This window comes from Vicugna pacos, chromosome 12, assembly GCF_048564905.1.
Source record: "Vicugna pacos chromosome 12, VicPac4, whole genome shotgun sequence".
Lineage (NCBI taxonomy): Eukaryota > Metazoa > Chordata > Mammalia > Artiodactyla > Camelidae > Vicugna > Vicugna pacos.
The window spans coordinates 34,689,209-34,706,012 of record NC_132998.1 but is presented as its reverse complement, the minus strand read 5'-3'; the positions used below and the strand labels follow the sequence as shown (position 1 = coordinate 34,706,012).

General features: G+C 40.9%; 1 protein-coding gene and 1 non-coding gene across 2 annotated transcripts in view; one reads left to right on the top strand and one right to left on the bottom strand.

Annotated features, from left to right (window-relative positions):
• The window catches only part of LTA4H (leukotriene A4 hydrolase), a 29,911-nt gene extending 23,461 nt beyond the window's left edge, over positions 1 to 6,450 (bottom strand). Inside the window, exons 1-2 of the mRNA XM_006197924.4 lie at positions 6,128 to 6,450; positions 340 to 470 (exon numbers count right to left, since the gene is read on the bottom strand). Of these exons, the coding sequence (XP_006197986.1) occupies positions 340 to 470; positions 6,128 to 6,286 (290 nt within the window). The 5' untranslated portion in view covers positions 6,287 to 6,450. The remainder of the gene's footprint in view (positions 1 to 339; positions 471 to 6,127) is intronic.
• Positions 6,451 to 6,786: 336 nt separating this feature from the next.
• TRNAD-GUC (transfer RNA aspartic acid (anticodon GUC)) lies at positions 6,787 to 6,858 on the top strand. The gene has a single exon. It is a non-coding gene; the product is annotated as a tRNA-Asp (tRNA).
• The last annotated feature ends 9,946 nt before the right edge of the window (positions 6,859 to 16,804 follow it).

Sequence of the window (16,804 nt, the reverse complement as noted above, 5' to 3'; positions counted from 1 at the left end):
GGAAAACTTACAGCTTGTAAAAGCTTCCCAGGTGATCCTGAGATGCCTCCTTAAGATGGTGAGACTCACCATCACTCTAGATGTTACTAAAATGATGAGTAAAGAAATAACAGTTATCAAAAGTCCTATTCTTGAGTAATTTATATGAGTTTCTTTAGTGTCTTAAGAACATATAATGTTCACTATAAGCTTCAATCTGAACAGACTGGTAAGAGTAGTGTGCCAATTACTACATACACACAAGCTAAAAATAGGAAATGGGAAAAAATGTCTAAATTAAGTGAAAATATATTTCCCCTTTATTTAACTATAAAAGAGAAAGATGGATAACATTCGTACTTGCACAGAGCAATAGGAAGAGAGATTTCCATTGGTGATCCTTTGTAACTTTGTCTTTCTCCAAGAGTATATTTGACTTCTTGTCCATTGATGACCACTTTTTGTATTGTAAGGTCCTTTGTATCCAGAATCTAGAATTAAATTAATATTGTTACATGTTAAGAAAATAGTTTTATACAGCAGAGAAAACTAGTATTAGATATAGGCTAACTACAATGATTACAGAGTAAACTAGTTGTTTAAGGATAGTAAGATAGAGTGAAATTACAGGAATTAAAGAAGTTGAAAGTTAGTATAGGTCCCAATTAATGGGACTCTGAGCTTCCTAAAACTTTGGGGGTGTTAATATTTGCAGATATATTGTTAGGTAATTCTGGGACTGTTGCACAAATTCCTGGCTTTAAGGAAAAGATCTAAATGAAAATGCCTTTGCTTCTGTCTCCTAAAACTTAACTTCTCTGCTATGAAAAAAATTCATTTATAACTTGTTTCTTTCATCAGGACTCAATATATCTTATCATATATTTCTTCCTACAATTCATATAGTCCAACTGCTATGCCTACTTTCGTATATCCAAAAATTAAAACAAACCTTAGCACTTGTTAGGCAAGTAAACAAACCACACATCGCTGCTGTTGTGTATCTAGAAAAAGCCCAACCTGGTACAGCAACCCTGACCAAATGACCCTACAGAGGACGGGAGAGCATATCTACTTGCCATGGCCGATTGAGGACAACTGTTTTGGGCAGGAAGTGGGTGGCACAAGTGCTTGAATATTTTCCATCCCAATTAATTCTCTATCTGAGCCCTAGAAACCATAGCCTCTGATTATTTCTCAACTAATCTCTTGTTCTAGAGTCTTCAACCTTCCTATGCCACAAGACTATTTCCAAACAGTCCAAGCAGACCTCCCATATTATTTTTAAAACTTTCTCAATCCTTCTGCCCACTCGGATTGCCACTATGCCATTTTTCTTCCTGCTTTCTTAAACTCCAAGGGCAATCTATAGTTGCTGTTTCCACTTCCTCATCGGCCTCTCCTCCCATCCCCCTCTTCAATCTGGCTTCTAGCTCTTCTGCCACTGAAAGGGCCGACCTCCTGATCAACAGGTCTTTTCTGTTCAGTAACTTGACCTCTGCACATTCACAGCCCTTGTGGGCCACACCATCTGTTTGAAGCCCTCTCCTTGGCTTCTTCGACTTTTCAGACAAATGGTTCTCCTGCTTGTCTAATGCTTTTTCTCTCCCCCTTCTTTCTGACTCCTAAATATGGAAATGTCCCTGTGTGCTGGCCTTGGTCCTTTGGTTTCCTTACCGTGGTCTTCATTCCCTAGCTCTCGCTCACACCCACATCTTCACCTAAAACCGCTGTGCGGATGACTACTGGTCGATTTCACAGTTGTACTCCCTCCCCAGGACTTCAGCAGATTATTTCTAATTGCCTGCTTGACATTTCCATGAGAAATATCATCTCATATGCAATAGGCTTCTAGAAATTCTAAAAACAAAGCCACCATTATACCTCCTAAGTTTGCCCTCTTCCCTGATTTCTCTTTTCTGTTGATGGGACTCAACTTACCTAAGGTTCGAAACATTCAAATAATCCACAATTGATCCCACTTCCCAATCCTGCATAGCCAATTAACAAGTTTTTCTTTTACACTGTCCTCATACTTTTCCTTTCCTTCTACCGCCAGCCTAGACCAGGCCCTGGACTATTAGAACTGCCCACTATCTACTGATCTTCCTACCGCTGGCATCTTTCCCTTAAAATCTGGCCTGGAATAGCGTAGGGAGTTAGACTGCCAAGAAACAGCCACTTTCCAGTCACCTCTCTTTTGTACTCTTTTGTGTCAGTTAACTGTGGGTAATGAGCTCAGGACATTTTCTCAATTTTATTCTTACGTTTCTAGAGTCAGCAGTTTTGAGTTGGGAAGAAAATTCCATCCTGATTTAATTTTTCTTTTTTTTTTTTTCAGAGCAGCCAAATTTGTTATGACTATCATCTGTTTCCCTCCCAGTGGGCAATTATTTCTTTCAGGGTACTCTCTTTTTTGGGTTATCTCAGTTGTTGCCCTTACTCTAAATTAGGATTGATTTCTCTTCCTGCACTTGCATATTCAGAAATACTAGATTTTATATCTTAAGAATGATAAAGTTACTCCTCTGTCCCTTCATTCTAGTACCTATTTCTGAATATCTGATTTGTTGTAGAAACTTGATTGGAATATCTTATGTATATAAACTGCTTACGTTTATACTACTCTTAAAACCATAAGGAAGAGTTATTTGGGTCATTTCCCAGTTGTATTTCCTGTATTGCCTAAACTTTTCAAATCTGTTCAGAATCAGAAGACTCAGGTTACTGTTATAACTATTTTTTTGTGAAACCTTTTTCATACCCTCTTGGGTTTGTTACAGCAGCTCTCTCCTATAGCGCTTACTGTACTGCATTATCATCATTTGTTTTCTTCACTAGACTGAGGGTTCTTAAAAAGACAGAATGCTACTTAGGCTTGCATTCCCAGGGCTCAGCACAGTGCCTGAGAAGCAGCAGGTGTCAGCTAATGCATGAAGCAAGTTCTGGACCAAGGGAAAATAGAAAATGCAATGTTTAAGCTGTATTTCTCAAGTCCTAACCTTAGCTATCACTCCCAAATTACTTAGGAAATTCCCCTTCCAATTTCACTAATAAATGTTATTAAGCAATTGATCAAAAACAGTAATGAGAAAGAAAAAGTAAACTGGATAGTTGACAATTTGGAATTAGTACTTTTCAACAAATATTTATTGAGCACCAAGTATGTATAAGGCCAAGATACCCATACATAGTTGTAAGAAACAGCCCTCCTACAGGAAGTTACTGAGGCTATAATTTACTTTATCTCACAGTAAATAACACCCTCCTTGAACAACACTCAAAAAGAGTTGTACCAGCAGCTGGCCAGTTGCCATGGAATCTGTAACTGATTCCCTTTTTGCACAGATTGCCAGGAAGTTCCCCATGAACCCTGTGGTCCACTTTTTGTGTGTCTTCAGCTTTATGCTATGTGTTCTGCGTCCCATATCCTTATTCTCCCTTCCTCCAAATTCTTTAATTATATTTAATCTTATTATACTGCATATGTTATTTTAAGCAGTCTCAAATTCTTTCTGCAACAAAGCAGGGTTAAAATAAAAAAGCTTTATGCCTCATTATTACATACATTATTACATCTCTAGTTACATTTTCTACCTGTTATTTGCAGGGTGCTATAATGAAAGAGCTACGGGGCTATGTGTTAAAAGCAAAATGAAAACCGAAACAACACCTTGATCTGATCCTCAGCTCAGCCACTTACTTAGTTAAGACCTGAGGGTTTGCAGTCAGAAAGATGTACTTAATTTCCACCTTCTGCCACTTACTAGCATATATGATATTGGCCAAGATATTAAAACTTCTTTGAGCTACCAACATCAATAGAAATAACCCAAAACTTTAAAAGGATTTTTTAGAAAAGCTGGGGATTCATCCCATGAGAGCTCTTTCAACATTCCCCGGCATCATGGACTCCAAGAACAGAGAGGGAGAGAACGCATGGCGTCCTCACCCAGCACTGGCCCTGGGTCCTCTCTGCCAGAGGTGGTGAGGTATGGTGCCACCTCACCTTCAAGACACAGTTAGCACTGTTCACAGTGCCTCAGTACAGCCCACAGGAAGCTTAGGCACTGCTTTCTAACTGAATTCATCCATTAATTCTTTAAACTTTTGAGTGTCCTCTACCTGCCAGGTGCTATACTAAGAACCCTACCTTCCCTACCTTCAAGAGTCCATCATCTAGTAGAGGAAACAAACAAGCTAACTTTGAATAAATAAAACCAAACTCTTGGCCTCAGGTTATTGTTTTAAGCAAGAAACAATTACAAACAGATGTTCCCATACTACAACTAGCCTGCCTTTTCTAAAATCTAACATTATCACAATTCCAGGTTCTAGTTTACTAAACAGACCTGCCAACTAGAAGCCATAATTTAAAAATCTTACTTCTCTTGAGATTTCAGGAATGCAAAAACAATGGGCATTTTTAGATTGGGATATTGAAGAGATATTCTTTCCAAATTTTAAGCATCCTGGCTCTTGTTTACTCATGGAACAGAAGTAAAGCTTTTATTTTTTAAAAACAGGTGAGGGTTCAAGGTCATATTAAGCAATGATAAACTATTAAAATTCACTTTCTTTTAATAAAGAAAAAAGAGATTGCTTTGAAAGAGGGACTTCATTTCAGCCAGTCCTGCCTGAGCAAAGGTGTCTACAATAAAAGATAGCCTGGCACTTCAAGCAGACCAAAGTACAACCTACAGGGAAATAGTTACCATCTTGCTTATAATGCTTTTATTTAGTTTTTTTCCTTATAGTACTTCTGGAAACTACGTATCAATACGTAGGGGGGTCGGCCTATTTTTCAAAAGAATTAGTCTAGAAAAATGTTACCAGACAAAGAGGAAGAAAGTTCCGTGCTACATTAGTTTATATTAATGAACTCAAAATACAGGTCTATTACTCAAGCAGGAAAAAGTCGTGAGTACCACGAACTCTTATCCAAACTTATTATGCCCAATTAATTGACCCCACTGTTATCTCTCCATTAAGCCCACAATACCCTTTATCTGGTTGCTTATTGCTGGGCTTTAGTAGACATCACCATACTACTCTATGCAAAATATACTGTGGCTAGTCTTTTCTTGTTCCTTTTATTTTTAAAACGCTAATCTATGAAAATTCTTTAGGTGAAAGGTGCCATCTTTCAAATACGATCAGACAATTAGAGTAAGAACACTGAATACAGGTTATGTTGTACAGATAAAATAATTTAATAACATTCCATAAATCTAAACAAGGTTTTCATCATTCAAGTGGTTAGAGAGCTTGTAGAAGTCCGTATTTTCTAAGAAGCCCAATATTACTTGCTTCTTGAAACCGGCTACTAATAAACTGTACTGAGACACCCTTAGAATGCTTGAATAGTCTACCTATCCTTAAATTATTATTAGAAAAGGTTGGTAAGAATCAAAGGTAGGAAGGACCACGAACTCGGAGAGAAAGAGGTGCACCTGGAGTTAGGAAGCAAAAAGTGGAAGTGTTAGAGCAGGGCTGGGAATTTTAGAGGGGTTGAGAACAAATGGCAGGGAAATTGAAGGAAGACGGTGATCAGTCGTATCTTGCAGACCTGCAAGTTGAAATAAAGGGGCCTGGGAGGGAAGGGTGGAACTGAGAATTTGTAGGATACAGGGCCTGAGACTTAGATGAGACTGTGGACTGAGGAAGGTGCGCCAGGGAGTGGAAGAAATCTGGGGCCTGCGAAGGGAGTTCTGGGCTGCAGGCCGAGAAAATAGGGAAACCACAGGGGGCATTAGCGCTGGGAACGAAGATTATGGGGAGAAGTGGGAAATGCTAAAACGAAATCTGATCGCTGGGTGAGGAGCGGGGCGTGGAGATGGGCACCAAGATGTTGTGCCCAGGGACTGGGAAGGGATCTTTGGAGGAAGGGTGGTGAAGGAGGAATGCAGAGGCGTAAATTGGGTTGGGAGGGAACTAAACGGGGTGAGCAGGGTCTGAAGAAGGGGACGCTGAGAAATGAGTAGGGACTGGAGAGGAGGTGCGGAATACGGGATGCTAGCTGCGGAGGAACAGCGAAGGATGCGCGAAGCAGGATGGGGTGTGGGTCTGGGAAGGGGCCGCAGCGGGGTGAGAGACCCGAGGCGGGCGGCCGGGAAGAGGCGGGCACTGGGAGCCTGTCCCACCGTACCAAGCTGCGCAGATGGTCCTCCTGAGACTGGACGGTGAGCGCGGCAGACCCCGTCAGTACCCGGCGAGTAAAGTCGACACTGCAGCGCAGATGCAGGTGCCTGGTCTGGCAGACGGACGCTGGGGAGGCTAAGGAGCACGTATCCACTACCTCCGGCATGGCTCTGGGAAGTCCCGCCAGACACGATCTGCACCCCAAGCCTTAGCTGCCACTCAGACGAGACTACTCGACTGAGAGCGAGAGGAGGAGGGAAGGGAGGTAAAGCAGAGGAGGGAGTCGCGGTGCCCACCGGGAAGGGAAGTTTCTTAAAGTCAAGGAAGAGTAGGGTACCGTGTGGGTGGAACTACAAATCCCGTGGTGCAGCGCGACAAGGCGTACGCTTTGCTCCCTGGGAGCGTGTGTGCCTAGGGGTGCTGAGGTGGATCGATTTTGCTCCCGAAGCCGGAGGAGGAAAAGGAGGGGAGTAGAAGTTAGAGAAAGGGTGGGCCGACGGAAATAAGTGCAGCAGGAGCGCAAACTGAACCCTTTCATTCTGGTTCCTTTCAACTTCGGTGGAAGTTGCAATGGCAGTAGAATATCAGGTCTGTTGTTGGCTGTGGCTGGTAAAGGCGGGGTCAAAAGGGATAAGAGATCTGCCAGAAGAAAGGCTCATGTGCAGTTCCTCGTTAGTATAGTGGTGAGTATCCCCGCCTGTCACGCGGGAGACCGGGGTTCGATTCCCCGACGGGGAGACACAGGATATTTTTCTCCCAACTTTCGCTCAAAAAAATAAAAATGTTCATACAAGCATTATAAGAGCTAATGTGAAAGAAGTAGTCAATGTCAAGTTAACTGTAAGATTTACGTTTTAAAGCTGTTTTGTTGCTGCTTTGCCATGTTGGCAACCCATTACAAGTGAGCTCAGTTCTGTCAGTTCAACAGGTTATTTTAGTGCTTATTTACATTTCCAAGTCCTGGAGATCTAAAACGGAAATAAGTTATATTCCCATCTTAGAAATTTAGGAAGTTTATCTCAATATACTGTAACGAGAGAATTCTAAGATACGAGTGTGTACCACTGGAAGATAAGTGGAATTGTCAATTATGACTTTCAGAAAGTATCCTTAACAGGGACTTTTATAAATATATAGAGCTAGAGCTCTAACTGTCATGAGGTTGGAACTGCTGGAACCATGCACTGAGGGTGAAGTAGTAGCCCAGGAGCTGTGAGCTGGAAGTAGCCAGTTCTCTGGTGATCATGGGAGTGCCCTGTGGACTGGATTTCTTTTCCTTGAGAGAGACGTAAACTTCTGCTTTGTTTAATACAGTGTTATTTTGGGTTTTCTGTCATCCACTGGGGATTCAGTCTTTATTAAGACACCTGGTCTCAGTTGGATGGGTTTATCAATTTTGCCCTGGATACTTACCCTTGTCTATCCATTTGTCGCCACTTTATTGTGGACTATTGCATAAGTTTGAAAAAAGGTTTTATCAGTTAGGCTTTCTTCCCTCTATCTTGTGTCTTCTGCAAGAGCATTCTTTCTAATCTAATCATCTCACTACCCTTAAAAGCCTTCATGGTCTCCTCTTATCTCCACTAGATATTCTCTACCTTTTTTGGTAGATGTGGCTGCCTGGTGCTTTAGCTAAGAGAGTGTTCAAGCTGAGGAAGGAGAGGTCATCAGAAGAATGAGAGACAGTGAAGAGGTGGTGTCAATGGAATGGAGCTCCTGTGGGGTTAAAGGATGCTTGAAATCAGAGTACATATCTGGAAAGATAAGGGGCAGAGTGTGATCAGGGAGTCTGACAGAATAAGATTATGGATGACTTTCTACTTTTGTGTAAAAGCGGGGAGAAGGACATATGTATATGTAATTTGTTTCTGTCCATGTAAAATGTTCTGGAACAATTCTCAAAAAACTCATGGTGTGGTTTGTCTATGGGGAGGAGCAATAGGGTGGCTAAGAAAGACAAGTGAGAAGTCAATATTTCAACCAAGGAATGTGTTGAGCCTTTGAATTTTGATGTATGTGAATATATTGCCTATTCAAAAAAAGTTACTTATGGATATTTTTTTAAAAAAAAAGGGTCTTCAGAACCAAAAACTACAAACAAAACCAAAACAGCCTTTTGTGAATTCTTGTTTCCATGTGGCCCTCTATGCCACCAGTCTCACTCTGACACGCCCTGCTTCAGTCATGCTGAACACAACTTGCCCAAGATCTCTGCTCTCTCCTGCTCTTCCTTAAGCTGGAAGCTTCACCCTCCACTGCTCCTTGGTGGCAGGTCTCTCCTCCACCCTCTCAGGACTCTGCCTCCACTCCTTCCAGTCTGGGCTGGAGTCTCGTAGAATCTCTTTCCCTAATAAAACGAGGTGTATTTGATGCCCTTCACATTATCCTTCCAATGCGTGAGAAAATAGAAGTGATTAAGCCATCTTTTAGCATGTTTAGTTCACAAAATGGTTGCAGTGGCCCTGACTCATTTCTTCAATTTTCTGTTAAACCTGGTTTTGCTTGTGCAGCCTCGTGCAAGAATTTTAGATTTATATGCACATCTCCAGCCTGTTCTTCCTGTCAAGAAAAGGTTCAGGCAGCTGGGAGCCAGAAACAAAAGGAGCACGAGACAGAGTTCTTCTAATTTTGTAAAATAGCATAAGTGACACCAACCTCCCCTCCCCTTGCCCCCTCTCTCCCTCCCTCACATGCTTGACAGCAAGCAGGGTCTGGAGAAGCTCACCAGTTACCTGGTCTCCCACAAAGGTCTGCTTTTTGTTTCTCTGCCTGCACCCTCAGGAGAGACCAGCCTGAACAAGATAGATTGTCAGGCTGTCCTGGGTTGGAGCCTGAGGATCCTGCCAGCACCAGCAGATCTCAGAAATGCAGATCTCAGCCTCCACCCCCACCCTGAGCCCACTGGGTCAGAATCTGCATTTTAACAAGAACCCCAGATGAGCCAGGTGCACATTAAATTAAACCTCTGCCTTAGAGGCTCAAAGGATATTTTGGGAGTTGGAGGAAATTCAGTTCCAGAGTTAATCAAACTTGTCAGGACCTGAACCCACAGCCCTGGACCCTCAAATCAGTGCTCCCTTAGTACCTTAAACTCATCCCGAGCAACCAGCTCCCTCCACACTGTGCCTAATTGTCAGTTTAGTTGTCAGTCTCCCCTACCAGAGGGAGTGTCCTCAAGTCCTAGACGGTATATTTTCTCACTCTGTGCATGTTTGTAGTATGAATGAACAAATGTATAAATGAATGGATGAGATTTCATGTGAGGTTCCAGGCATCCTTTTATTCAGTATATTACTCTGTGTTGACTTTGGGCAAAGAGAAAACCGCCCTCTGAGCCCCTCCTTGTCCTCTGATGTCACCAGGCAATATGTTGGCTTGTAACAGAGAACGCCTTTACCACCCTCTTGTTTTTGGGGGGGAGGGTTGAAGCATCTAGGAAAGTGTTTTATTTATTTAGTTTTAAATTAAAAAAATTTTTTTAGTTGAAATATAGTCGGTTACAATGTGTCAATTTCTGGTGTACAGCATAATGTTTCAGTCATATATATATATATACATATAATTGTTTTCATATTTTTTATTATAAGTTACTGTAAGATACTGAATATAGTTCCCTGTACTATACAGAAGAAATTTGTTTTTTTAATCTATTTTATATATACTAGTTAATATTAGCAGTTCTCAAGCTATCAGTTTATCCTTTCCCACCCCCTTCCCCTCCAGTAACCATAGGTTTGTTTACTGTGTGAGTCTGTTTCTGTTTTATAGATAAATTCATCAGTGTCTTCTTTTTTCTTTTCTTTTCTTTTTTTTTAGATTCCACATACAAGTGATATCATATGGTATTTTTCTTTCTCTTCCTGGCTTACTTCGCTTAGAATGACGTTCTCCAGATCCATCCGTGTTGCTGCAAATGATTATTTTATACCACTGTCTTGTTAATGGTAAACACTTTAAAAAATTTTTCTTGAACTAAACTATTCATTCATAGAAGTGCCCATAAGTATATAGCTCTCTGAACTTTATGGATTGAACACACTGGTACAAGCTGCAGCCAGATTAGACACAGAACATGGCCCCCACCACGCTAGATGCCCCCTCATATTCCCCTCCAATCTCCAGAAATCTCACTCCCCTGGATTATCAGCTGTCTGATTTGCAGTGATATATTAATTCTACCCGTTTTGCGTGTCATGTTTCCTTTATGCAAATGCGAACATACAGTAGGCACTCTCGTGCCCAACTTCTTGAGCTCATGATGTTTGTGTGATCCCTCCATTTTGTTGTGTGCAGTTCTGGGCTGTGCATTCTTATTGCTGGATACTATGACACATGTGGGTAGACCATGATTTATTTATCCACTCTACTGTGGATGGACATAAGGGTCATTTTCAGTTCTGGGAATAATGCTGCTGTGGACATTCTGGAACAAGTCTTCTGATGAACATATTGTAGCCAGGTTTTGATGGGCTGCTTTGAAGTTCAGACAGCTTTAACCCATGCCAGGAAGTTTCCTGGGGGACCCCTGTGCCAAGCCAGAATCAGTCACTGGGGCAACCGGGTTCCTTAGTTATGGATACAAACCCAGCAACCCCCAGCTTGTGCCAAGGGACGGTAGGTCAAGCTGGGAGGGAAGCTGTTTTCAAGTAATAAGGAAAAAAAAAAACCTTTGCAAGAACTGGTTTAGCTCATACTTTATTTTCCCCTCAGTCACTTCTGTTTCTTTTCTAGGTGTGACTGATTGCAAGGTTCAGCTCTACCGGTTTTTTCCTGACTCAGAGATTCTGGCTCTACTTATATTTTTCCTACGAAGTAGCCAGTGTTCCATCAGAACAGGTACTTAAACCTTTTTGTCCTGATGGTCTAAATCAAGTGTGGGGTTTGATGAGTGTCTCCAGGGTTGCATTTTCAAAAGTAGTATTTCTGTCTCACATTGGTTGGCTTTGAACCCAATTTCTCTTCTTTGCCAGAAGAGCAGGTTGTTACTACTGGCCCGTGATATATGTTTTTGGCAGAGAACAACCTAAAGGGCTTTCATGCTAAACATTCTTCTCCTCTACAAACCTGTGTTTGAGGAACTAGCTACTATTTTGTCATTTCTTTTAAAAGGCCTTACTTGGTATTTGGAGTTGAGCAACTCGTGTAAGAAGCTCACATAGTTGACTTACACTTCAATTTCGCCCGCAGTTGTGTCTTGGTGTTTCTTAAGCCAAGGCTTCTGCTTCCTCCTAGACATGTTTCAGACCTCCGTCCAAGCTGCTTCCTCTTGGCTCCCAAGCGCAGCTACTTCTCCAGCCAGCCCCCACTTCCTTTCTCCCAGACACACCTCGCCGTGCTTGCGCACTCATGCAGGTCACCATGCAGAAGAACCACATCGCCCACCTCTGTTCAGGGCCCCCTCTCTCCATGTCTTCCTAATGTCTTCTCCTTTTTCTTTTGGCCCTTAATTTTTCTCAATGCAAATTTTGGACACACACGCAAGCAACCCTCATTATTCATAGATTTCGTCTTTGTGGATTTGTCTACTCGCTAAAGTGTATTTGTTGCCCCTAAGTCAATACTTGCAGCCCTTCCGTGGTCATGTGTGGACTGTGAGCTCACAGGGCTGTGAACATTTTGAGTTGCCCAAGGCTCGTGCTCCCAGCTGAGGTTGAACAAGGGAGCTCAGCCTTCTCGTTTTGCTGCTTATATTGTAAACACGTGTCCTTTTTGCGGTCTTCCTAGTGTCACATTTTTCACATTTTTGTGCTTTTTGTCGGTGATTTTGATGTTTAAAATGTCCTCTAAGCTTAGCACTGGGAGGCTGTCTAGGGTTCCTAAGTCCAAGAGGCTGCGATGTGCCCCCTGGGGAACAGACGTGTATTAGATGAGGTTTGTTCAGCCATCAGTTCGATGTTAATGAATCAACCGTATATTAAATAAGGTGCCTTTAAACAGAAACACACATAAAACAAGGTTATGTATTGCTTGGCTGATGAAAATGTCATCAGGACTCTACCGTATTTCCCCTGAGAGCCATGGTTTAGGATTCACTAGTTCAGTGTTTGAGGTGACTTTATGGGACATAATCACTGCAAATGAGGAGAATCAGCTGTGTGTATTTCTTGTCCTGCAGTTAGTTTGCATTTGTTTCTGTCAACCTCCCTCTGTTCCCGGAGGAGTGAAGGGGGCAGGCTTCTTCCATGCACACCTTACAGATCCCTCAACTGTCTCACCGGACCCAGCTTGGTACAGACAGCCTGGGCAGGGTGAAGGGCGTAACAGAAGGGAGGGAGGGAGGAGCAAAGGAAGGAAGAACGGCGGAAAGAAAAGACCCAGCCGTGGAAGCTGAGGTTATTGCCTGTCTAAGATGGGTTGGGTCCCCAGAATTTCTCCATGTCTCCATCCTCAAATGCTTCCTCTTCACTTCTGAGCAGAATTGTGAAACTAGAATAATATAAAATTGGAAATCAAGTGATAGTTTGTGATGGATTTGGCTTTTATCTCTTCTCTTTAAGAAATCAAACAGAGCAAATCTTCCAGATTCTTTTGAGTTTTTTAATTTTTCCTTCGTCTCTCTCGCAGTCTGATCCTCACTTGGAGAGAGACAACCACAGAACTCCCGAACTGAGGCCAAAAGTGGGCAGTCACAGTAGGCACAACTGCAACTCAGTGCCATTATCAGACACCTCTCATGGGGACCAAGCAGTGTGGATGCCTGCTTGTCCCTGGGAAGTTCATAAACCTACTGAGACTGCGGAATGAAACCGCTAAGGATCAGTGTGGGAGATGGAATAATTAAAGGGTGTTCAGGTGGACTGGTCTGCAGATGCTGCAGGAATTCAGTGGGGAGGTCAGTGGGCATCTTCCTGAAAGCAGTGAAGCTGGCACTGAAACACAAAGCAGGGGTCTCTAGCTTTTTTCATTGCTAACCAATGTTAGTAAAAACTGGGGGCACACCCTCAATAAATGTTTGCTTGTTTGTAACTTCTCTACATGTGCTAATAAAACTAAAAGGCACAAAAGACATTGAGGGAAAGGTTCATTGTCAGAGATAGTGACTTTAAGTCTTTATTTTATTATTATTTTTAATCATTTTTTATTGATTTATAATCATTTTACAATGTAGTGTCAAATTCCAGTGTAGAGCACAATTTTTCAGTTATACATGAACATGTATATATTCATTGTCACATTTTTTTCTCTGTGAGCTACCATAAAATCTTGTATATATTTCCCTGTGCTATACCATATACTCTTGTTTATCTATTCTACAATTTTGAAATCCCACTCTATCCCTTCCCACCCCCCGCCCCCTGGCAACCACAAGTTTGTATTCTATGTCTATGAGTCTATTACTGTTCTGTATTTATGGGTTGTTTTTTGCTTTTTGTTTTTTTTAGATTCTGCATATGAGTGATTTCATATGGTATTTTTCTTTCTCTTTCTGGCTTACTTCACTTAGAATGATATTCTCCAGGAGCATCCATGTTGGTGCAAATGGCGTTATGTTGTTGGTTTTTATGGCTGAATAGTATTCTATTGTATAAATAGACCACCTCTTCTTTATCCAGTCATCTGTTGATGGACATTTAGGCTGCTTCCATGTCTTGGCTATTGTAAATAGTGCTGCTATGAACATTGGGGTGCAGGTGTCTTTTTGAAGTAGGGTTCCTTCTGGATATATGCCCAGGAGCAGGATTCCTGGGTCATACGGTAAGTCTATTCCTAGTCTTTTGAGAAATCTCCATACTGTCTTCCACAGTGGCTGCACCAAACTGCATTCCCACCAGCAGTGTGGGAGTGTTCCTTTTTCTCCACAGCCTCTCCAGCATTTGTCATTTGTGGACTTTTGAATGATGGCCATTCTGACTGGCGTGAGGTGATACCTCATTGTAGTTTTGATTTGCATTTCTCTGATATAGTGATATTGAGCCTTTTTTCATGTGCCTATTGATCATTTGTATGTCTTCCTTGGAGAATTGCTTGTTTAGGTCTTCTGCCCATTTTTGGATTGGTTGTTTTTTTCTTATTAAGTCGCATGAGCAGCTTATATATTCTGGAGATCAAGCCTTTGTCCGTTTCATTTGCAAAAATTTTCTCCCATTCCATAGGTTGTCTTTTTGTTTTATGGTTTCCTTTGCTGTGCAGAAGCTTGTAAGTTTCATTAGGTCTCATTTGTTTATTCTTGCTTCTATTTCTATTGCTTGAGTAGACTGCCCTAGGAGAGCATTTTTGAGATGTATGTCAGATAATGTTTTGCCTATGTTTTCTTCTAGGAGGTTTATTGTATCTTGTCTTATGTTTAAGTCTTTGATGCATCTTGAGTTGAGTTTTGTGTATGGTGTAAGGGAGTGTTCCAGCTTCATTGTTTTACATGCTGCTGTCCAGTTTTCCCAACACCATTTGCTGAAGAGACTGTCTTTATTCCATTGTATATTCTTGCCTCCTTTGTCGAAGATTAGTTGACCAAAAGTTTGTGGGTTCATTTCTGGGCTCTCTATTCTGTTCCATTGGTCTATATGTCTGTTTTTGTATGAATACCATGCTATCTTGATGACTGTAGCTCTATTGTATTGTCTGAAGTCTGGGAGAGTTATTCCTCCAGGCTCTTTCTTTCTCTTCAGTAATGCTTTGGCAATTCTAGGTCTTTTGTGGTTCCATATAAATTTTATTATGATTTGTTCTAGTTCTGTGAAATATGTCCTGGGTAATTGGATAGGGATTGCATTAAATCTGTAGATTGCCTTGGGCAGTGTGACCATTTTAACAATATTGATTCTTCCAATCCAAGAGCATGGGATATCTTTCTATTTTTTTAAAGTCTTCTTTAATTTCCTTCATCAATAGTTTATAGTTTTCTGTGTATAATTCTTTAACCTCCTTGGTTAGATTTACTCCTAGGTATTTTATTACTTTGGGTGCTATTTTAAAGGGGATTGTTTCTTTACTTTCTTCTTCTGTTGATTCATTGTTAGTGTAAAGAAATGCAACTGATTTTTGAACGTTAATTTTGTAACCTGCTACCTTGCTGAATTCTTCAATCAGCTCTAGTAGCTTTTGTGTGGACCTTTTAGGGTTTTCTCTATATATAGTAACATGTCATCTGCATATAGTGACACTTTTACCCCTTCTTTTCCAATTTGGATCCCTTTTATTTCTCTCTCTTGCCTGATTGCTCTGGCTAGGACTTCCAAGATTATGTTGAATAGGAGTGGTGATAGTGGGCAGCCTTGTCTTGTCCCAGATTTTAGTGGGAAGCTTTTGAGTTTTTCACCATTGAGAACTATGCTGGCTGTAGGCTTGTCATATATAGCTTTTATTATGTTGAGATACATTCCCTCTATACCCACTTCGGCGAGAGTTTTTATCATAAATGGGTGTTGAATTTTATCAGATGCTTTTTCTGCATCTATTGAGATGATCATGTGGTTTTTCTCCTTTCTCTTGTTGATGTGATGTATTACATTGATTAATTTGCATAGGTTGAACCACCCTTGTGTCCCTGGGATGAACCCCTCTTGGTCATGATGTATAATCTTTATTATGTGTTGTTGGATTCTATTTGCTAATATTTTGGTGAGGATTTTGGCATCTATGTTCATCAGTGATATTGGCCTATAATTCTCTTTTTTTGTAGTGTCTTTGCCTGATTTTGGTATCAGGGTGTTGGTGGCTTCATAGAATGAGTTTGGGTATATTCCCTCCTTTTCAGTGTTGTGGAAGAGTTTGAAAAGGACTGGTATGAGTTCTTCTTTGTATGTTTGGTAGAATTCCCTAGTGATGCTGTCCAGTCCTGGACTTTTATTTGTAGGGAGGTTTTTTATAGCCATTTCGATTTCATTTCTAGTGATCAGTTTGTTCAAGTGGGTAAGTTTCTTCTTGATTCAGTCTTGGTGGACTGTATGTTTCCAGAAACTTGTCCATCTCCTCTAGGTTATCCAGTTTGGTTCCATATAGTTTTTCATAATATTCTCGTATGATATTCTGTATTTCTATTTTGTTTGTTGTGATTTCTCCATTTTCCTTTCTTATTTTGCTAATTTGTGCTCTCTCTTTTTTCTTTGTGAGTTTGGCCAGAGGTTTGTCGATTTTATTTACTTTTTCAGAAAACCAGCTTTTGGTTTGATTGATTTTTTTTTCTGTTTTTTTTTAATCTCTATTTTATTTATTTTCTCCCTGATCTTTATAGTTTCCTTCCTTCTGCTGCCTTTTGGGGTTTTTTGTTCTTCTTTTTCTAGTTCTTTTAGATGGTGGGTTAAATTGTTTATTTGAGATTGTTCTTCTTTTTTGAGGAAGGCTTGTGTCACTATATAGTTCCCTCTTAGCACTACCTTTGCTGTGTCCCATACATTTTGTGTGGTTGTGCTTTCATTTTCATTTGTCTCAAGGTATTTTTTGATTTCAGCTTTGATTTCCTCATTGAGCCATTGGTTTTTTAATAGCATATTGTTTAATCTCCATGCTTTCCTTTTTTTCTCCTTTGTTTCTCTGTTGTTGATTTCTAGTTTCATGGCATTGTGGTCAGTAAAGATGCTTGAGATAATTTCTAACTTCTTAAAATTGTTGAGGTTTCTTTTGTGCCTAAGTCTTTATTTTAAATTGCCATATTAATCATTTTGATTTGCATAGGGGCCTACATTCTTGTCAGATCTGGTTTGATCATTGTTTTTTTCCATTCGTGAAATCAATGTGCCCCACTTAT